This window comes from Phyllobates terribilis, unplaced genomic scaffold, assembly GCF_046119375.1.
Source record: "Phyllobates terribilis strain yellow unplaced genomic scaffold, ASM4611937v1 Scaffold_12__6_contigs__length_324123572, whole genome shotgun sequence".
Lineage (NCBI taxonomy): Eukaryota > Metazoa > Chordata > Amphibia > Anura > Dendrobatidae > Phyllobates > Phyllobates terribilis.
The window spans coordinates 299,271,481-299,294,921 of record NW_027362772.1 but is presented as its reverse complement, the minus strand read 5'-3'; the positions used below and the strand labels follow the sequence as shown (position 1 = coordinate 299,294,921).

The 23,441-nt window shown below is 46.3% G+C and overlaps 1 protein-coding gene across 1 annotated transcript in view; it reads right to left on the bottom strand.

Moving 5' to 3' along the window:
- LOC141172746 (nicotinamide N-methyltransferase-like) overlaps positions 1–23,441 on the bottom strand; it is a 37,316-nt gene that overhangs the window by 6,404 nt on the left and 7,471 nt on the right. Inside the window, exon 2 of the mRNA XM_073657217.1 lies at positions 1,836–2,043. Coding sequence (XP_073513318.1) covers positions 1,836–2,043 — 208 coding nt within the window. The remainder of the gene's footprint in view (positions 1–1,835; positions 2,044–23,441) is intronic.

Genomic DNA, 23,441 nt, shown 5'->3' with positions numbered 1-23,441 from the left:
GGTGTAGGGCTCGGGTGGCAATTCCTCTCCAGCCGAGGCCCGCTGGGATCCTCAGGGCCTAACCGGGCTTTCCTGTCCTGGACATAGAGTACGAGGTCGGGTGTTGGGGGCCGGTACCCCTCTTGCAGCCGGGATCCCTCTGAATAGATCAGGTAGAAGAGGACAGGTGGCGTGCTCCGCTCCATCTGCATCCTCCCCGGGACCCATTTGCTAGGGAGCCACACTCTAAAGCTCCCGGGCCTTCTTGATCCTGGTCCTTGGCCGGGTTGAGACATTCCTTGTCTGCAACCTCCCTCTCGTCCCATAGATCGGGGTACGAGGGCTGTGTCCCATGCCGGTGCAGGCCCACACAGGATCTGCGCTCCCGGAGGGAAGTCACTTTACACACAGTATTTTGACAGCACAGTACGACCACTTGACAGTCAGACTGCCAGAGACCAACCAAAGACCGAAAAAGACCAAGATGAAAGATGGCATTCTAATATATATGAAATTAGAAGTGTCACTCACTAACTGTTCCTCCACCCACACCCACTAACTGGTTCCTACCACTTTGTGTTCCCCAGTCTCCCTGTAACCAGGGGAGCAGCACTAGTGCATACTAGCTCCCTCTGGTGGAAATGTGGTGTTGGATGCAAAAAGCTACGTCACTACCATCGCACTGGACTTACCTCAGAGGAGGAGCACCACACTCCATTAAAGAAGTGCAACATTCCTGTGGCGGCCGAACCCTCAGGGGCGCCACACCACGAGTGTGAAAGCACAACCAACATTCAAAAGTGACCAAAACATCAGCCAGAAAGCATTGGTACTAAGATGTGGTCTGTGGTCCCCACCTGCAGAACAACTCCTTTATTGAGGGTGTCTTGATAATTGCCAATAATTTCCATCTTTTGTCTATTCCATTTGCACAACAGCATGTGAAATTGATTGTCAATCAGTGTTGCTTCCTAAGTGGACAGTTTGATTTCACAGAAGTTTGATTTACTTGGAGTTATATTCTGTTGTTTAAGTGTTCCCTTTATTTTGTTGAGCAGTGTATATACATATATATGTGGTGGAGGGCTGGAATAAAGGTCCCCATACACATTAACTAAAGTCGTCTGAACACTGGTGGAGTTGGGCCCTAATTTAATGTGTATGGTGGTTTCCCAACTTTCCCCAGATCAATAATGTTGGGGAAAGAAGGATCTGGCCACTGGAATTTTAATTGCTGATACTTTTGGTCTACAAGTAGATAAACTGCTGCCTGAAGTGTCTGACAATGGCTCTCTCATAAAGAAAACAGGGACACTTGACCAAGTAAGGAGAGATTCCTGTCAGCCAAATGTTTGTTCAACCAACAATTATTTGATCTTTTTTAGGGCAAAAATAACTGTCAAGTTAACAATCACTTGTCCGCTAGTGAAGGTGTACAGGCAACTTAAGGAATGTATCTTCTAATTTTTTGTACTAGTGAAAACCAGATTTCTTATGGTAGATTTTTTTAATAACTTAATTGATTTCCACAAAAGGGAACATGTAACATTATTCATGCTACCTTAACTATAAGAACCATAAATCAGATACCAGCTCCTACATTACAAACATCTGTATTTTATTCCGCAACGCTGCAATTTTTCAGAGAAAAATTATCATTCAAAGCACAGCCGGAAGCAAGGAGACTAGTCCAAGGTGTAAGTCCCCGTCACCACCTCCACCTTCAGCTCAGCTAGACTGAGATGTCTTCCCCATACAACGCAGGAGTCGATCCTTGATTCATGCGGCTCGTTGTTTGGATTGCATGAATAATGTGATACAGTAGATTCCCTTTAATATTTGGACAAATATTTTACCTTTTTCCTTCTAGGTCTACTTGAAGTTTTGCGGCATAACCCCAATCAAATGCTCCTGTACGATCCTCCACCCATCTTTTCAGCTCCATGATGCATCTGTCTCTGATCTTCAGCACGATGATTTGTTTGAAATATTCGCAGGCTGCAAAAAATTGATGAACCAGTGGACCAATACTGAGGTCAATCAAGATGTCTCCTTTAATATGACCTGAAGAAAAATATTAAAATATGGAAGTCACGATGACCTATTGCTTCTAAGAAAACACAAAAACTTTTAGTAGATAAAATTGTGACTTTTTAAAAAAAATATATTTATCATAAATAAATCAGATAATTTCCTTTAGTATTTCAGGGATGTAAGTTGGACTTTGTCAGCGTCAGTGAGCTCAAAAATATGGTGAGATTCTTTTCTCTAGGAAATTCTGACCGTTGGGGAGGGAAAGGTGTAGAAATTCTATAAAGCGTCTGATTGTAAATGGAGTGTTGGGCTTGGATGTGGTCAGAATTCAGTGTTGAGTCACTGGTTCATACAATATAATGAGAGAATCGATTCAGTTATGCCAAAAGCAAAGTAGAAACATGGTCAATTAATTCACCAATGCATCCAAATGTGCTGTGAATTTGCAAAACGCAAATCAGGCAAAACTTTTCCTCACCTCCAGCCAGGAGCCTGAACTTTACTTCACATCGAATTTTGTTATATTTCAGCCACGTAATAGGATATCCCTATGTATTAGGCAGCTTTGATATAGAAAGATACAGCTGCTTCTAAAAGGTTAATTTGCAAAAGGAGGGCATAATTGCTTCTAAAGAGTTGGAGTACTAGAAGAGAAAAAAGCTGCTTGTAAAGGGTTAAACTACTCTGGCTGAGGTCATAGCTGCTTCTAAGGGGTAAATCTGAATCTCTTACTACCTATAGACAGACCCTCTGTCATGGGTGTGTCAGAGGTGACAGACAGTCGCCCTGCAGTTGGTTGCAGAACATCTCTACGTTTGGCATTACAGACATCTTCTTAGAGGCTGGCTGTCTCTGGGACCCATCGCCTACCTCCCTCTGGCTAATTAGCTCCCTGGCCTGAGTGTATGAGAGGGAGGTGTCGGCGATATTCATTACTACTTGTGAGGCTTTACCAAGAGCAGTACTTTTCCTCTCTGGAGCTTGAGGCAGTGTGCGCATCTGTCTGGAGTTGTCTAAAGCTAAGCAATCCCCCCCATTTGTCTACCCTTGTTGTCTATAGAGTTTAGTGGAAATCGACCAGTGCTTATCTCCTCCCGTCCCTAGCCTTATCCATACGCCAGGGCAAGTCAGGTCGAGGCACGCGTGCGGCGATTGGTGAAGAGCCAATATAGGGACGGTAGTTGAGATAGGGTGAGACTAGACCAGACTAGGAGGTCTCCCTTTCCCCCTTTCCCTAGAGTATGGGCTCCCTTTCCCTTTTTGCTTTGTGTGGCAGTAAGTCTTTCCCACACTTGGCGTGATATTATAGCCGGCCGAGCACGTTTTGAAAAGAAAAAAAAAAGAAACTGACATTTCTTTTTTCTGTGTGTGCTTTTGGGCGTGGACCTTTTTTTTTCCTTTCTCCCTTGGTATGGGTTCAGTTGCAGAGCTCACAGAGCAGTTCCACCGTCTGTCTCTGGAGGTGAATGACCTCTGCTGTGAGGTTCAGTAGCATCAGGGGTTACAGGTCGCCAATGTGGGGGTCTCTGCAGGTAGGCCGGTCCAGCCCGAACCCAAGGTTGCCCTACCGGACAGGTTTTCAGGAGGTAGGGACAAGTTTTTTGTATTTAAGGAGGCCTGCAAATTGTACTTTAAACCATGTCCTTACTCCTCTGGTAATGAGGAGCAACGGGTTAGTATTGTGATCTCTCTATTGCAGGGAGATCCTAAGTCCTGGGCGTTTTCGTTACAGCAGGACTTGGTTTGTCTCCAGTCTGTGGAGGTTTTTTTTGGGGCTCTGGCCCTCATCTATGATGACTCTGACCGAGTTGCCTTGGCTGAGTCTAGGCTACGTCACCTTCAGCAGGGGAATCGGTCAGTGGAAATGTACAGTTCAGAATTCTGTAGATGGGCAACGGATTCCAAATGGAAGGACTCAGCCCTTAGAAGTAAATTTTGTGAGGGGCTTACTGAAAGGTTGAAAGATGCCTTGGCAGTATATGAAACCCCTCAGTCCTTGGAGGCTGCCATGTCTTTGGCCATATGTCTCGATACACGCCTTTGGGATAGACGGGTGAGACCACCTTCCTCGGTGCCTTCTTGTGGGGGTTGTGTACCTCTGTAGGGGAGCGGCCTGGACATGAATCAGTATTGGGGGAGGTGGAAGAACCCATGCAGTTAAGCTGTGTCTCTGCATCATACATCTCCCAGGAGATTTGCAAGAAAGAAGGCGTATGTTGTTTTTGTAGGAAAAAGGGACATTTTGTTGGGACCTGTCCTTCAATTCCTAAACAAAAGGAGACTTAATTAACTCTTGGTAGTCTGGAGTTGGATAAACAAGGGGTGCATTTGTGGCCAAACTGCAGTTCCCCTTTTGTCCTGACAGCAGAGATGGTGCTAGAGAACAAAACCGAGAAAATTTCTGTGCTTGTTGACAGTGGAGCTGGAGTCAGCATGGTGGATGCTGAGTTTGTGAACACTCATGATCTTGCTTGCTGTACTTTGGATAAACCTATTTCCATTTTCGCCATCGACTCGGCGCCACTTGCACAGAAAGCATTTACTCAGATTGTACATAATGTAAAACTGAGGGTGCGGTCAGTTCATTGTGAAATAATCTTTTGCTATGTCCTGGACAATCTTCCCACACCGATTGTCTTGGGTATTCCTTGGCTTGTTAAACATAATCCATGTGTGGATTGACAAATTGAGGAGATTATTGGATGGCGAAATTACTGCCATGAGAACTGTTTAGATATTTCCCTTGCTACTGTCTCTGCATAAATATTACCTGCTTTTCTGTCTGGTTTTGAGGATGTTTTTTCTGAGAGGGGGTGTCAGGATTTGCCTCCTCATCGTGCTTATGACTGTCCTATTAACCGAACCCCCAGAGCTAAACTACCAAAGTCCAGACTGTATAATCTCTCTGGCCCTGAGAGACAAGCCATGAAGGATTTCATTGCGGAAAGTCTGGATAAGGGTCACATCAGACCCTCATCTTCACAGCAGTGTTCTTCTTTGTGAAGAAAAAAGATGGCAGTCTATGTCCCTGTTTAGATTTCCGGGAATTAAATCAAATTACCATCTGTGATCTATACCCTCTTCCTCTGATTCCTGATTTGTTCAGCCAGGTTGTGGGAGCTAAGGTATTCTCCAAGTTGGAATTAAGGGGAGCCTACAATCTGGTTAGAATCAGAGAAGGGGATGAATGGAAAACAGCATTCAATACCCCGGAAGAACATTTTGAGAGTCTGGTTATGCCTTTTGGTTTGACCAATGCACCTGCGGTATTCCAGCATTTTATAAATAATATTTTCCATCATTTGGTGGGGAGGTTTGTGGTGGCCTATCTGGACGATATTTTGCTTTACTCACCTGATTTTGAGACTCATTGTGGGCATGTTAAGCAGGTGCTCCATATATTAAGGGATAACAAGCTTTATGACAAACTAGAAAAATGTGTTTTTGCTGTTCAGGAGGTGCAGTTTTTGGGGTACTTTTTGTCATCTTCAGGTTTTCGGATTGATCCGGAGAAGATCCATGCAGTCCTTGACTGGGAACATCCCGAGAACCTGAAGGCTCTTCAATGTTTTCTGGACTTTACTAATTTTTACCGGAAATTCATCCAAAATTACTCTGTTATTGTGAAACCCCTTACTGACATGACTGAGAAGGGGTCTGATTTTTCCAAATGGTCGGATGCTTCCCTCCAGGCTTTTTCTTCCTTAAAGAATCATTTTGCCACTGTACCTATACTCAGTCAACCAGATGTTTCTCAACCCTTTATTGTGAAGGTTGATGTGTCGGATGTCGGGGTTGGGGCTGTGTTGTATCAGGGTTTGTCCCCTGGTAAATGGTGTCCATGCGCCTTCTTTTCTAAAAAATTGTTTTCGGCTGAGAGAAATTATGACGTGGGTAATAGGGAACTTTTGGCAATCAAATTGGTGTTCGAGGAATGGCATTGGTTGGAGGGGGCTGTCCATCCTATTACTGTTATTACTGACCATAAGAACCTGTCATATCTCCAGTCAGCTAAACGTCTCAACCCTAGGCAAGCCAGTTAGTCCCTGTTTTTTGCTAGGTTCAATTTTGCTGTCACTTTTCGTCCAGGGGTCAAAAATGTCAAGCCTGATGCTTTTTCCCAGAGCTTCCCTGGTGGTGGTGACCATAACAACCCTGCCCTGATATTACAGAAAGGGGTAGTCATTTCGGCACTTTATCCTGAGCTAGAGGGTGAGGTGTTGAAGGCTCAGGGGGACGCCCCTGCCTTCTGCCCTTCAGGAAAGTTATTTGCACCATTTAATCTGCGTCGCAAAGTAATTAAGGAACATCATAACTCTGTGTTTGCTTGTCATCCAGGTGGTAAGGCAACCGGGGACCTCCTCTCTCGTTGTTTTTGGTGGCCAGTGTTGCATCGGGATGTAATTGAACACGTAGCTGCTTGTAATATTTGCGCGCGTTCTAAGGTTTCGCATACCCGTCCATCTGTTACTCTTCTTCCGCTACCTATCCCTAGTAGGCCATGGACACACTTGTCTATGGAATTTATTACTGACCTACCAGTTTCTGCAGGAAAACAGTGGTTTTGGTGGTAGTTCATAGGTTCAGTAAAATAGTTCATTTTGTCGCATTGCCTGCACTTCCAAATGCCAAGATACTTACTCAGGTGTTCATAAATAAGATTGTCAAGCTTCACAGGGTTCCCTCTGATGTGGTGTCAGATCAGGGGACCCAGTTTGTTTCCAAGTTCTGGAAGGTATTCTGTTCTCAACTGGGGGTTCAGCTGTCCTTTTCCTCTGGCTTCCACCCTCAGTTGAATGGACAGACCAAGCATGTCAATCAGAATTTGGAGACCTACTGTTAGGTGTCAGGCGTTTGCTGGATTTGAAATTGGTTCAGAGCCATCAGGGGATTCTGTGGTCTCCCATTCTGGTCCAGTCAGGGCTGATGCTGCTCAGCATTTTTGTCAGTCCCAACACCTAGCTGGTGCACGAGATGGACGAGTTGTTTCCTGAGTCTTTATCCCTAGCAACATGAAGCGTAGGTTGCGGAGGGAAACAGGGCTGCTACAGCCTAAGTCCAGGATTCTCTGCACTGAGCATGCCCGTGACATGGCGGACCGTGATTGGTGGTTTGGGAGTCAGCTGATCCGGTGACCTGGCACTGCCTGATTGGTCGCAGGTGATGGTGGGCAGGGCTTAATCTTTAAAAAGCCCGCCCACAAACATGGCGGCGCGCTCTGATCATTGAGCAGTGATGGTGTTGTGTGGACGCTTGGTCGTTTGAGCTCCACGGGTGCTTTAGTGGAAATAGGCAGGTTAGTGGAAATAGGCAGGTAGCTTCGTCTGACAGTCTGGCTCCGACTAAGGGGTCGCCATACACCTCGAGCAGTCTGCAGACGCCGTATTCCCGGTACCGCCTGTAAGCCACGTGGAGAGATTCTCCTCAGTCCGGTAGCACGCCGGCTGAGAGCACTTATACACCGGCGTGAGTCATACACGCATCCTAGCGCCAACTGTGTAGTCCCTGTGCAGCAACAGGACTACAGATACTTTATTTATCACACATCTCTCGTGCAAGTTAACGGAGATAGTGCGAATTCCTATTCCCGCTCTGGTGTGCTGTAACACGGAGGGGATTGTAATTTAAGTTGGTTGTTTTACCTTCTCACCCAGAAGGTGTTCGGCCGCAGTCCACCAGGCTGCATTGGTCGGTTGCGTTCCATTATAATAAAGTTGTTTTCAACCGTTCTCTTAACACCTACCTCAGGTGTTTTGTTTACGAAAAACAGGAGGATTGGGCATCCTACCTACTGCTGGCAGAATTTACCATTAATAATCATCATCAAGAATCCACTGGCAGGTCACCGTTCTTCGGTGCATGCGGATATCACCCACAGTTTTGTACCTTTAGTGGGGGAGGAACTTCAGGAGTTCCTGAGGAGGAACGGTTTGCTTCATCACTCTCCTTGGTAGGGCAGGGTGTGCTGAGTAATTTAAAGATCATGGGAGACAGGTATAAACGTTTGGCTGACAGAAAACGCTTGCCAGGTCCGGAGCTGAATGTGAATGACTTTGTGTGGTTGTCTACCAGGAATATAAGATTGAAGGTTCCTTCTTGGAAGCTGTGACCTAGGTTTATTGGTCCCTATAAAATAACCACTGTCATTAACCCAGCAGCGTTTCATCTTGAGCTTCCTCAGGCCCTTAAAGTCCACAATGTGTTCCATAGGTCCTTACTTAAAAAATATGTGGAACCTCTTGAGTTCTCGCCTCTACCACCGCCCCCAGTAATGGTTGATGGTAATCCAGATTTCCAGATTATGAGGATTGTAGATTCTCATCTCCAATGTCGTTCTCTTCAATACAAGGTGCACTTGGAAAGGCTATGGTCCAGAGGAGAGGATGTGGGTTTCTGCATCAGAGGTGAACCCTCCCAGATTGTTTTGCTCATTTCACACCTCTTTTTCTGAGAAACCCGGTCCTGAGCATCCGGAGGCCACTCGTAGAGGGGGGGTACGGTCATGGGTGTGTCAGAGGTGACAGACAGTCGCCCTGCAGTTGATTGCAGGAGATCTCTACATTTGGCATTACAGACATCTTATTAGAGGCTGGATGTCTCTAGGACCCAGCGGCTACCTCCCCCTGGCTAATTAACTCCCTGGCCTGAGTGTATAAATACCTGGTGTGTCAGAGGGAGGTGCCGGTAATATTCATTACTACTTGTGAGGCTTTACCAAGAGCAGTACTTCATCCTCTCTGGAGTTTGAGGCCATCTGTCTGCAGTCGTCTAAAGCTAAGCAATCCCCCCTGTTTGTCTACCCTTGTTGTCTATAGAGTTTAGTGGAGATCGACTACTGCTCATCTCCTCCCATCCCTAGCCTTAGCCATATGCCAAGGAAAGTCCGGGCGAGGCACGAGTGCGGTGATTGGTGAAGAGCCAATATAGGGACGGTAGTTGAGACAGGGTGACACTAGACCAGACTAGGAGGTCTCCCCTTTCCCTTTTCCCTAGAGTATGGGCTCCCTTTCCTTTCTCCCTTTGTGTTACACTAAGTTTTTCCCACACCTGGCATGACACCCTCAAGCAGACACACTGAGAAGCTATGACAGTCTAATACGGACATTGTGTACCCATGGATAGGGTTCAACTGGTTCTTTTAGGTTCATCTGAGTCAGTTGATATAAATACTACTGTTTTGTTGAACCAGAAAAAGCTATGCCTCAATCTGGTTCTCCAACCTTCTAATGATGTTGAGTCTCAAAACTGTCACAACCAAGGTAAGACTGCTGATCTGGCAGCGGACTAATGGGTCCACATCACATTTAATGTTCTTAGGATACAGATGCCATTAAAAACAAAGCATAGAGTGATTGACCCCCTGCTCTGCTACACAATCTGGCAAGCCACAGGCAGCTTTAAGTTTGTGTCCTACAGATGATGTAAGGAAGGAGATGTCAGGCGATGGGATGACATACAGTATTTCCATTGTATCGCCTATGCCAGGCGGAAAAATGTAGGAATAAGGAAGAATCTACCAACCCACTTTGTGAGAGTGGGGTACGATGAGTTTCAGCTTATTTTTAATTTGCATCGTAAAGGTATGTGCACATGTTGAGTAAATGGATGTAGAAATTTCTGCACCATTTCTGCATCTCCTGGCAGGAAAAACACAGCTACAAAAACGTGCGATTTTGCTGCATTTTTGCAGCATTTTTGACTGTTTTGAGTGAAGTCAATGGTGAAAAACACAGGGCAAAAATGCACAGAGAATTGACAAGCTGCAGATTATTTTCTGCACTAAATCTGCAAGTTAACAATAAGTAATGTGTGCATGACACTTCAGGTTTCTCATTCACTTTGCTGGCATCAGGATTGCTTCAGGTTTTGCTAGCAAATCTGCATGGGAAATACACACCAAATCTGCAACGTGTGCACACAGCCTTAGCATTTGTGCAGAAATTTCTGCATCCAAATACTCAACGTGGGCACATACCCTTTGGCTATGAGAGGATTTAAATAGTCGTATGGAATTACTATTGCATGGGGCAGAAAAGGGACATTTGTTTGTGATGCAGGGTGCACTGTTAGTATTTGTAGGCACAGAGGGGACATTATTACTATGTTGACGCACAGAAAAAAAGGCAAAAAAAAATTTCACATGATGAACAAGTATTTTACATGTTCAACAAGTGATCGGTGACATGTTTTTGATATACTAAAACTCAAAGGAAATGCAAATCATCAGAAAATGACATCATATATAAAACATATTTTGACTAGAGATGAGCAGTGTTCGACTCGAACTGGTCGCCAATCTCAAATTCGAGCTGTTTTGGGCGGTGTTCGAGCCGTTCGACGTACCTGAACGATTTGCAAAAAATCCGGCTGTTCGAGGTTATGTTCGATAACTGTTCGTGCACCAAAATCGTAACTGATTAACAGTATTACTGTGAAAAAATCCAATGTTAATAGACAGTTTCAGTGTAGAGTGGACGGGGGGAGGGGCAGGGGATGGATCTCTGCAGAAATAATGCCGATCTCCATTTTTTTTTCTTTCCCGCATTTACAGTGGGGCGGAGCAGTCTGTCAGCCTATCAGCAGCGCACACACGCAGCGAAGTGCTTTTTTTTCACACAAGCAAGGGCATGTGTCATTGGCTGTGTATGTAACATGTCCTTGCCCTATAAGACCCAGCCATTTTCCCCGTCGCCACCATTTTCTCTCTGCTGCAGCTGAGTGTTAGACGGCACCGCTGCTGCTGTGGGCGCTATACTTTTTAACTGTGTAAATTGCAAGCGAATTTGCTCTTAAATAGACAGATAGGTTTAGGGAGTAGAGACTAGTTGTAATTGCAGCCCTTTTGAGGGCTAGGTTACAGCAGTTCCTAGCACTTTTTGCCAGGCAGGCCTGTGCCAGTGCTGTGCAAATGTTTTTCACATCATTTGGCTAAATCTAGCTAAGCCAATCCTTTTGGGCCTCTAGCAGTGTTAGTCAGTGGAGTAGCCTATCTGTGTTGCAAGCTACACCACCTGTGTATCTAATACCAAATTTTTACTGCACCTAGCCAAGTAAAACCTTTTGGGCATAGTAGCTGTGTCTATTACTCATTGTAGTAGCCCATCTGTACCAAGCTACACCACCTTTGTATTTAATAACAATTTTTTACTGCATCTAGCCCAGTAAATACTTTTGGGTCTGTAGCAGTGTCTGTTACTCATTGTAGTAGTCCAATTGTACCAAGCTACACCACCTTTGTATTTAATAACAATTTTTTACTGCATCTAGCTCAGTAATTACTTTTGGGCCTGTAGCAGTGTCTGTTACTCATTGTAGTAGCCCATCTGTACCAAGCTACACCATCTGTGTATCTAATAAAATTGTTTTACTGCATCTAACCCAGCCAATCCCTTTGGGCTAGTACCACAGTTTGGCCACTCAGCTCTGCTCGGTTTCCATCCATTGTTTTTTGTGCAAACAACTACAGAGTTGTCAATTAGTTAACCACCAAAATGAGTGGCAAAGGGCCTGCTGCTGGTGGAAAGGGGAATAGGCGTGTTGGAAAGGGAAAAAAAGATTGTGTCCGTGGGGTAGGTGTTAAAGCAACAGTAACATCTGCAGAAGAAAGACCATCTGCCAGCCAAACTAAGATGTCTACTTCTTTTCGTGGACAATGTGATACGATCCCTTTCTTACGGACACGCCCATAGCTACAAATTCCAGATGAGGCACAAAAACAGCAGGTGCTTCAATGGATATCAAGTGCTCCTTCAAGTGGGCTCTCCTCCTCCTCAACTTCAACATCACAAATACTCCAGTCCTCAGAGGTGTCACCCCAATCGCACTTGCTTCCTCACAGCTCCCAAGTCTCCAGCTGCCCGTCTGAGTATGGGGTAGAACAGATGGTTGAGTCTGCAGAGCTGTTTACTCATACTATAGCCTAGGAATCAGAGGTCGGCTCCAGAGCTTCTGTGAATCCAGACGAGGAAATGATCTGCACTGATGCCCAGAATCTTTATGTTTCGGATACAGGACCAGATGAAGAAGGTAGACCCTCGTTCCCAAACTGTAACTCCTGTTGGTGGAGACAATGATGAAGACGATGATGAGACTCAAATACCTGATTGGAGTGACAACTTGACTTTTCGGTCAGGGCAGGAAGAGGTTGGCTCTGAGGACGATGGGTGTGAGAACACACAGGGTGATGATGACGAGGTTGGAGATCCCACTTACTGTACACCCACAGTCAGCCAAAAGATGAGGTCAGCAGAGGAGGTGGAGGAGGATGCTATTGACGACGAGGTTAGATTGCGCCTTCCTGGACAGAGACGGAGTACTGGAAGCACGTCAACAACTTCATCCTCAACCACAACTCTGCCTCTGACCACAAGTCGTGGTGGCTCTCCAGGTCTCATGGGCTCTAAGCCTTGCATAGCCTGGGCATTTTTTCAGATCGATAAGGATGACCCAACTCGTGTTATCTGTAATATTTGTCAGCAAAAGCTAAGTAGAGGCCAAAAAATCCATAGTTTGAGTACTTCATGCATGAACCGTCACATGGATATGAAGCATAAGTTGCAGTGGGAAGCTCACTGTGCTACAATGCGGCCTAGCGGGCCGGGCCAACCACGTATTTTTGTCTGTTTGTCTTTTTGCTCCACTACAACTTCTGCTAGGGGGTGTCCAATTTTGTCCCAGTCCTTAGTACTTTTAGGGACCCCTCCCTTATATCTATAGGTCTGCGTTCAGACTAGATGAGGACGAAGGCGGGTCTGTTCACAAGGAACAGGTTGCCCGCTGAATCGTAGGGAATCAGCTTAGTCCTATTGTAGGGACAGTTTTCCTATCTTTCCTTAGTTCTTGTAGCAGATCATAACACATCCTCTGTGACTGGGGGACAGCAGTCACACATGTTTTTGGACGCAGACCTGCCACCTCTTTACCCGCAACAGCCAGTGTGAATGGCAGGTCATCATTTCATTTGGAAGTGGAAACAGCAGCTGGTGTTGAGCGCTCTCCGACATCGAGAGCACCACCTTTGGATCAAGGCAACCTAACTTTTCTGCCTGTATCGTCCTCACAGACCGTCAGTTTGCCGGAAACACCCTACTCAACCCCGTCTAAGCACAACAGTCAGCCCTCAGTCCTTCAGATGTAGACAAGTAAAAGACCATTTCCTCCTAGCCATGACAAAGCTAAGAGGTTGAATTTCTCCATCTGCAAGCTGTTGGCTACAGAAATGCTGCCTTTCCGCCTGGTGGACACAGAGGATTTTCGAGACCTTATGTCCGTTGCATTGCCCCAGTACCAGATGCCCAGTCGGCACTACTTCTCAAAGAAAGGTGTGCCTGCGCTCCACCAGCATGTCGCACACAACATCACCGCTTCTTTGAGAAACTCTGTGTGTGACAGGGTGCATTTCACCACAGACACTTGGACGAGTAGGCATGCACAGGGGCGTTACATGTTGCTGATTGGGCACTGGGTAACTATGGTGACAGCAAGACAAGGGGCTGCTGTCCAAGTCTTGCCGTCCCCACGAGTCCCCACTTCTTTATCTAGAAGTTCCTCCACTGTTTCTGCCTCCTCAACCTCCTCTCAGTCCTCCACCTGCACCCAAAGCCTGTCTGGTAATGCCACCCGCTTTCTAACTGCGCAGAAGGAATCCTGCACACCTCCTTACTATGCTGGCAGCAGGGCTCAACGGCATCAGGCGGTGTTTACTTTGAAATGTCTGGGAAATGTGAGTCACACAGCTGAGGAGTTGTGGTCAGCTCTGGAGACCCAGTTTCAGGAATGGTTGTCTCCACTGGACCTGCAACCAGGGAAGGCCGTACGCGACAATGCTGCAAACCTGGGTGCGGCCCTTCGCTGGGGCAATGTCACACACGTGCCTTGTATGGCTCACGTGTTGAACCTGGTTGTCTAGAAATTTTTAGCCCACTTTCCCGGACTAGATGGCCTTCTGCAGAGGGCACAGTCGCTGTGTGCTCACTTCCGCCGTTCGCATCCCGCAGCTCAACGACTTACATCTCTTCAGAAGTCGTTGGGCCTGCCAGTTCCCTGGCTGAAATGCGATGTGCCGACACGGTGGAATTCAACTCTGCACATGTTGCAGCGACTGTGGCAGCACCGACAAGCCCTGGTGCAATACGTTCTGACTTATAGCCTGGGCCAACGAGATCCAGAGGTGGGGCAAATCACGCTGCAGGAGTGGTCTCAGATCAGGGACCTATGCACCCTTCTGCACAGTTTTGAAATGGCGACGAAGATGTTTAGTGCCAACGATGCCATTATCAGCATGACTATTCCGGTGATTTACATGCTGGAGCACACGTTAAACAGAATTTGGAGTCAGGTGGTGAGACAAGAGGAGGTGGAGGAAGTAGAGGAGGAGTCGTATGCGGAAGGGATAACATCTCCAAGGTCCAGACGGTCGGCAGCACCAAGGCGGCAGGCATGGGAGGGTGGGGGAGAGGGATTAACCAGGGCGCATGGTAGCAGCCAAACTGTTGAGGAAGGTGCAGGAGCTGAGTAAGAAGTGGAGGACGAACTGGCGATGGGCATGGAAGACTCATCAGATGAGGGATACCTTGATCACATTTCTGTTGTGCGAGGTTGGGGGGAGAGGGCAGAGGAAGGAAGCATGATTCTTACCTCGCCACCAACACAACAAGGACTTTGTCCTCCTGGATGCGCAACACACATGAGTGCCTTCTTGCTGCACTACCTGCAACATGACCCTCAGATTGTCAAAATTCAAAGTAATCCCGACTACTGGTTTGCCACACTCTTAGATCCCCGGTACAAAAGTAAATTTGCCGAAATAATTCCTGCCATAGAAAGGGATTCACGCATGCAGGAGTATCAGCAAAGGCTGTTGCAGAATCTTACATGTGCTTTTCCACAAAACACCAGTGGTGCACGTAGTGAATCTCACAGTTCTAACTTGCCAACCGTGGGACTGTCGAGTCTTCATCACTCAAACCGTAACAGTAACACAGTATCTGCTAGTCACAGCAATTTTGTGGAATCGTTTCACCACTTTTTTAGACCATCCTTTGCAAGGCCACAGGAGACAAGAAGTCTGACACATAGTCAACGCCTAGAGAGGATGGTACAGGAGTATCTCCAAGTGAACATCGAAGCCATGACTGTGTCACTGGACCCTTGCTCAATTTGGGCTTCCAATCTGGAAAAATGTCCGGAGCTCGGCACTCACGCCTTGGAGATCTTGTCATGCCCTGCAGCCAGCGTTCTCTCTGAACGTGTGTTCAGCGCTGCTGGTGGTGTGCTAACAGATAAGTGCACGCGGCTGTCCACTGAGAATGTAGACAGACTCACGTTCATAAAGATGAGCAAATCATGGATCCGCAAGGACTTTTCTACCCCTGTGTCATCCTGGGGAGACTAAAAGCTTGAGGATTTGGTAAAATCACCTCACCAACCATTTTAAGCAACTCTGGGGCAATTGATGCCACTTAAGTGGTGTCTGTGCCACAATTTTTGGAAAAAATGGAGACTCTTTTTGGAGTCCCCTTGCTGTGTTTTACGTGACGTTGGCATCGTCAATTCCAGGTGGGTTAGGTCGCTCCCCCCCCCCCTTTTAACCGTAAGAAACTACATACACTATGGCTTTGGGTAACACAGATGGTTAAGTCTGAAGAGCTGTTTATTCATACTATAGCCTGGGAATCAGAGGTCTGCTCCAAAGCTTCAGTGTCTGCTAGTCAGCGGAGTAGCAACCGCCTGTAGATCTAATTACAAATTTTTAACTGCATCTAGCCCAGGCAATACTTTGGGCCTAGTAGCAGTGTCTGCTAGTCAGCGGAGTATCCCAGCTGTTAAGCAAGCTACACTACCTGTGGTTTGGACACTTAATTTTTTGAAAGGAAATGCTTCGGGCCCCCGGGACACTCAGTGAAGAGCATCGGGTAGGCGCCCCAAGGCTACGGGGCTGGGACTGGCGGTAGCACGCCTTGCGGTGGACCGCCAAGCTCGATCCTTATAAAAGCTTTTTAACTGCAGCAGCTTTAGTGGACGCTACTGGAACTGGAATTACCGCGGCTGCTGGCATCAGACTTGCCCTCCAATAGATCCTTGTAAAAGGATTTAAAGTGTACTCATTCAAATTAGAGAGCCAATTTAAATTACAGAGCTTAGACCTGCCTCCACCGCGGGGGGGCTCGACCCACAACCGGACAGGCACCAGTATTGGGAGAGAGGGGCTGGCCGTCAGGGTCCACCGCGGCTCTGGCAAAAACCCGGCGACACGGAGGTCGCACGGGCAGGAACGGACTGGCCGTGTCGTCTTCGCACTCCAGCGTAGTCCCTCTGCCCGCTCGCGCCCATAACCTCAAAGGGATGCGCAAGCGGCTTTTCTTCTCAGGGCTGTTCCCCGCCCAGCAGGAACGTGGGGGAGCTCAGGTCGGCCTTCCACTGTACTCCCTTACCTACCTCGCCCTCTTTCCTTCTTCCGTTCTCCATCTAACCCCTCGGCTCTGTGGTGTCCGCTCTCCCTCCAGCTCTCTCCTTCTCACAGGTGGACTACCGCGTGTATTCACACTGTGGCGAATCTTTTGGGCCCAGGCACAAGAAGTTGTCGAGGTAATGGATAATATGTGCCCCCTTAGAAACGTCTATTACAACCCATTCGAGGAAGCAACTAAACGCCTCAAATAGTGAGCAGGATCTGGACTAGAGATGAGCGTTGTTCTACTCGAACTGTTCGCCAATCTCAAATTCGAGCTGTTTTGGGCGGTGTTCGAGCCGTTCGGCGAACACGAACGATTTGAGAAAAATTCGGCTGTTCGAGGTTATGTTCGATAACTGTTCGTGCACCAAAATCATAACTGGATTTTTTCTCAGTAATGATGAAAATTAATGTTAATACGCAGTTTGAGTGTACAGCGGGGTGGGGGGAGGGGCAGGGGATGGATCTCTGCAGGAATAATGAAGATCTCCATTTTTTTTTCTCTTTCCCGCATTTGCAGTGGGGAGGTGCAGTCTGTCAGCCTATCAGCAGCGCACACACGGAGAGAACTGCTGTTTTTCACACAAGCAAGGGCATGTGTTATTGGCAGTGTATGTCACATGTCCTTGCCCTATAAGACCAAGCCATTTTCCCCGTCGCCACCATTTTCTCACTGCTGCAGCTGCGTGTTAGACGGCACCGCTGTTGCTGTGTGCGCTATACCTTGTTAATTTCAAGCCAATTTTCGCACAAATCTACAGATAGCTTGGGAGTAGGGAATAGTTGTGATTGCAGTCCTTTTAAGGACTAGGTTACAGCATTTCCTACGATTTTTATCAGGCAGGTCTGTGCTCTTAAATAGATAGATTGTGGGAGTAAAGACTAATTGTAATTGCAGTCTTTTTCAGGACTAGGTTACATCAGTTCCTATCAGTTTTTGCCAGGCAGGTCTGTGCCAGTGCTGTGCAAGTTTTTTTCACAGCATTTGGCTGAATCTAGCAAAGCTAATCCTTTTTGGCCTATTGCAGAGTGTGTTAGTCAGTGGAGTAGCCTATCTGTGTTGCAAGATATACCACCTGTGTATAGAATACCAATTTTTCTACTGCACCTAGTGAAGTAAAATCTTTTGGGCATAGCATCATTCTATTAGTCCATCTATACTGACCTCCATCAGGTTGCAAATTGAATATAATTTTTTTCTGCATCTAGCTCTGAAAAAATATTTGGGCTTCTAGCAGTGTGTGGGACTTGTTCTATTAGTCCATCTATACTGACCTCCATCAGGTTGCAAACTGAATATATTTTTTTTCTGCATCTACCTCTGAAAAAATATTGGGCTTCTAGCTGTGTGTGGGACTTGTTCTATTAATCCATCTATACAGACCTCCATCAGGTTGCAAACTGAATATATTTTTTTCTGCATCTACCTCTGAAAAAATATTGGGCTTCTAGCTGTGTGTGGGACTTGTTCTATTAATCCATCTATACAGACCTCCATCAGGTTGCAAACTGAATATAATTTTTTTCTGCATCTAGCTCTGAAAAAATAGTTGGCCTTCTAGCAGTGTGTGGGACTTTCTCTATTAGTCCATCTATACTGACCTCCATCAGGTTGCAAATTAAAAATAATTTTTATCTGCATCTACCTCTGAAAAAATATTTGGGCTTCTAGCTGTGTGTGGGACTTGTTCTATTAGTCCATCTATACTGACCTCCATCAGGTTGCAAACTGAATATAATTTTTTTCTGCATCTAGCTCTGAAAAAATATTTGGCCTTCTAGTAGTGTGTGGGACTTTCTCTATTAGTCCATCTATACTGACCTCCATCAGGTTGCAAATTAAAAATAATTTTTATCTGCATCCAGATCTGAAAAAATATTTGGCCTTCTAGCAGTGTGTGGGACTTTCTCTATTAGTCCATCTATACTGACCTCCATCAGGTTGCAAATTAAAAATAATTTTTATCTGCATCTACCTCTGAATAAATATTTGGGCTTCTAGCTGTGTGTGGGACTTGTTCTATTAGTCCAACTATACTGACCTCCATCAGGTTGCAAACTGAATATAATTTTTTTCTGCATCTAGCTCTGAAAAAATATTTGGCCTTCTAGCAGTGTGTGGGACTTTCTCTATTAGTCCATCTATACTGACCTCCATCAGGTTGCAAACTGAATATATTTTTTTTCTGCATCTACCTCTGAAAAAATATTGGGCTTCTAGCTGTGTGTGGGACTTGTTCTATTAATCCATCTATACTGACCTCCATCAGGTTGCAAACTGAATATATTTTTTTTCTGCATCTACCTCTGAAAAAATATTGGGCTTCTAGCTGTGTGTGGGACTTATTCTATTAATCCATCTATACAGACCTCCATCAGGTTGCAAACTGAATATAATTTTTTTCTGCATCTAGCTCTGAAAAAATAGTTGGCCTTCTAGCAGTGTGTGGGACTTTCTCTATTAGTCCATCTATACTGACCTCCATCAGGTTGCAAATTAAAAATAATTTTTATCTGCATCTAGCTCTGAAAAAATATTTGGCCTTCTAGCAGTGTGTGGGACTTTCTCTATTAGTCCATCTACACTGACCTCCATCAGGTTGCAAATTAAAAATAATTTTTATCTGCATCTACCTCTGAAAAAATATTTGGGCTTCTAGCTGTGTGTGGGACTTGTTCTATTAGTCCATCTATACTGACCTCCATCAGGTTGCAAACTGAATATAATTTTTTTCTGCATCTAGCTCTGAAAAATTATTTGGCCTTCTAGTAGTGTGTGGGACTTTCTCTATTAGTCCATCTATACTGACCTACATCAGGTTGCAAATTAAAAATAATTTTTATCTGCATCTAGCTCTGAAAAAATATTTGGCCTTCTAGCAGTGTGTGGGACTTTCTCTATTAGTCCATCTGTACTGACCTCCATCAGGTTGCAAATTAAAAATAATTTTTATCTGCATCTAGCTCTGAAAAAATATTTGGCCTTCTAGCAGTGTGTGGGACTTTCTCTATTAGTCCATCTATACTGACCTCCATCAGGTTGCAAATTAAAAATAATTTTTATCTGCATCTAGCTCTGAAAAAATATTTGGCCTTCTAGCAGTGTGTGGGACTTTCTCTATTAGTCCATCTGTACTGACCTCCATCAGGTTGCAAATTAAAAAGAATTTTTATCTGCATCTACCTCTGAAAAAATATTTGGGCTTCTAGCTGTGTGTGGGACTTGTTCTATTAGTCCATCTATACTGACCTCCATCAGGTTGCAAACTGAATATATTTTTTTCTGCATCTAGCTCTGAAAAAATATTTGGCCTTCTAGCAGTGTGTGGGACTTTCTCTATTAGTCCATCTATACTGACCTCCATCAGGTTGCAAACTGAATATAATTTTTTTCTGCATCTACCTCTGAAAAAATATTTGGGCTTCTAGCTGTGTGTGGGACTTGTTCTATTAGTCCATCTATACTGACCTCCATCAGGTTGCAAATTCAAAATAATTTTTTGTGTGCATCTAGCTCTGAAAAAATATTTGGCCTTCTAGCAGTGTGTGGGACTTTCTCTATTAGTCCATCTATACTGACCTCCATCAGGTTGCAAACTGAATATATTTTTTTTCTGCATCTACCTCTGAAAAAATATTTGGGCTTCTAGCTGTGTGTGGGACTTGTTCTATTAGTCCATCTATACTGACCTCCATCAGGTTGCAAATCGAATATAATTTTTTTCTCCATCTAACCCAGCCAATAGTTTTGGCCTAATACCACAGTTTGGCCACTCAGCTCTGCTCGGTTCCCATCCATTGTTTTTTTGTGCAAACAACTCCAGAGTTGTGAATTAGTTAACCACCAAAATGAGTGGAAAAAGGCCTGCTGCTGGTGGAAAGGGGAATAGGCGTGTTGGGAAGGGGAAAAAAGGTTGTGTCCGTGGGGTAGGTGTTAAAGCAACAGTAACATCTGCAGAAGAAAGACCATCTTCCAGCCAAACTAAAATGTCTACTTCTTTTAGCGGACAATGTGATAAGATCCCTTTCTTACGGCCACGCCAATCGCTACAAATTCCAGATGAGGCACAAAAACAGCAGGTGCTTCAACGGATATCAAGTGCTCCTTTAAGTGGGCTCTCCTCCACGTCAACTTCAACATCACAAATACTCCAGTCCTCAAAGGTGTCACCCCAATCACACTTGCTTCCTCACAGCTCCCAAATCTCCAGCTGCCCGTCTGAGTATGAGGTAGAACAGATGGTTGAGTCTGCAGAGCTGTTTACTCATACTATAGCCTGGGAATCAGAGGTCGACTCCAGCGCTTCTGTGAATCCAGACGAGGAAATGATCTGCACTGATGCCCAGAATCTTTATGAGTCGGATCCAGGACCAGACGCAGAAGGTTCTGACCATAATGTAGACCCTCATTCCCAAACTGTAACTCCTGTTGGTGGAGACAATGAGGAAGACGATGATGAGACTCAAATACCTGATTGGAGCGACAACTTTAGTTTTTTGTCAGGGCAGGAACAGGTTGGCTCTGAGGACGACGGGTGTGATAATGCACAGGGTGATGATGAAGAGGTTGGAGATCCCACTTACTGTCAACCCACAGTCAGCCAAGAGATGAGGTCAGCAGAGGAGGTGGAGGAAGATGCTAGTGACGACGAGGTCAGGTTGCGCCTTCCTGGACAGAGACGTAGTACTGGAAGCACGTCAACAACTGCATCCTCAAACACAACTCTGCCTCTCACCACAAGTCGTGGTGGCTCTTCAGGTCGCATGGGTGCTAAGCCTTGCATAGCCTGGGCATTTTTTCAGATTGATAAAGATGACCCAACTCGTGTTATCTGTAACATTTGTCAGCAAAAGCTAAGTAGAGGCCAAAAAATACATAGTTTGAGTACTTCATGCATGAACCGGCACATGGACATGAAGCATAAGTTGCAGTGGGAAGCTCAGTGTGCTACAATGCGGCCTAGCCGGCCGGGCCAGCCACCGTCTGCCATATCTTGTGCATCCGCAGCCTCTTCATCCTCTGTGACTGGGGGGACAGCAGTCACACCTGTTTTGGGGCGCAGACCTGCCACCTCTTTACCCGCAACAGCCAGCGTGATTGGCAGGTCATCATTTTCTTTGGAGGTGGTAACACCAGCTGGTGTTGAGCGCTGTCCGACATCGATAGCACCACCTTTGGATCAAGGCAACCTAACATGTCCGCCTGCATCTTCCTCACAGACCGGCAGTTTGCCGGGGACACCCTTATCAACCCCGTCTAAGCACAATAGCCAGCCCTCGGTCCCTCAGATGTGGACAAGTAAAAGACCATTTCCTCCTAGCCATGAGAAAGCTAAGAGGTTGAATTTCACCATCTGCAAGCTCTTGGCTACAGAAATGCTGCCTTTCCGCCTGGTGGACACAGAGGATTTTCGAGACCTTATGTCCGTCGCAGTGCCCCAGTACCAGATGCCCAGTCGGCACTACTTCTCAAAGAAAGGTGTGCCTGCGCTCCACCAGCATGTCGCACACAACATCACCGCTTCTTTGAGAAACTCTGTGTGTGACAGGGTGCATTTCACCACAGACACTTGGACGAGTAGGCATGGACAGGGGCGTTACATGTCGCTGACTGGGCACTGGGTAACTATGGTGACAGCAGGACAAGGGGCTGCTGTCCAAGTCTTGCCGTCCCCACGAGTTGTGCGTCAATCCTCTTTATGTCAAAGTTCCTCCACTGCTTCTGCCTCCTCAACCTCCTCTCGGTCTTCCACCTGCACCCAAAGCCTGTCTGGTCATGCCACAAGCTTTCTAACTGCACAGAAGGGATCCTGCACACCTCCTTACTATGCTGGCAGCAGGGCTCAACGTCATCAGGCGGTTTTTACTTTGAAATGTCTGGGAAATGTGAGTCACACAGCTGAGGAGTTGTGGTCAGCTCTGGAGAACCAATTTCATGAATGGTTGTCTCCACTGGACCTGAATCCAGGGAAGGCCGTGTGCGACAATGCTGCAAACCTGGGTGCGGCCCTTCGCCGGGGCAATGTCACACACGTGCCTTGTATGGCTCACGTGTTGAACCTGGTTGTCCAGCAATTTTTAGCCCACTATCCCAGACTAGATGGCCTTCTGCAGAGGGCACGGTCGCTGTGTGCTCACTTCCGCCGTTCGCATCCCGCAGCTCAGCGACTTACATCTCTACAGAAGTCGTTGGGCCTGCCACTTCACCGGCTAAAATGCGATGTGCCTACCCGGTGGAATTCAACTCTGCACATGTTGCAGCGACTGTGGCAGCACCGACAAGCCCTGGTGCAATACGTTCTGACGTATAGCCTGGGCCAACGAGATCCAGAGGTGGGGCAAATCACGCTGGAGGAGTGGTCTCAGATCAGGGACCTATGCACCCTTCTGCACAGTTTTGAAATGGCGACGAAGATGTTTAGTGCTGACGATGCCATTATCAGCATGACTATTCCGGTGATTTACATGCTGGAGCACATGTTAAACAGAATTCGGAGTCAGGTGGTGGCACAAGAGGAGGTGGAGGAAGTAGAGGAGGAGGAGTTGTATGCGGAAGGGCTAACATCTGCAAGGTCCAGACGGTCGGCAGCACCAAGGCGGCAGGCATGTGAGGGTGGGGGAGATGGTTTTACCAGGGCGCATGGTAGCAGCCAAACTAGTGAGGAAGGTGCAGGAGCCCAGGAAGAAGTGGAGGACGAACTGATGGAAGACTCATCAGATGAGGGAGACCTTGATCACATTTCTGTTGTGCGAGGTTGGGGGGAGAGGACAGAGGAAGGAAGCATGATTGTTACCTCGCCACCAACACAACAGGGACTTGGTGCTCCTGGATGCGCAACACACATGAGTGCCTTCTTGCTGCACTACCTGCAACATGACCCTCGAATTGTGAGAATTAGAAATAATCCTGACTACTGTGTTGCCACACTGTTAGATCCCCGGTACAAAAGTAAATTTGCCGAAATTATTCCTGCCA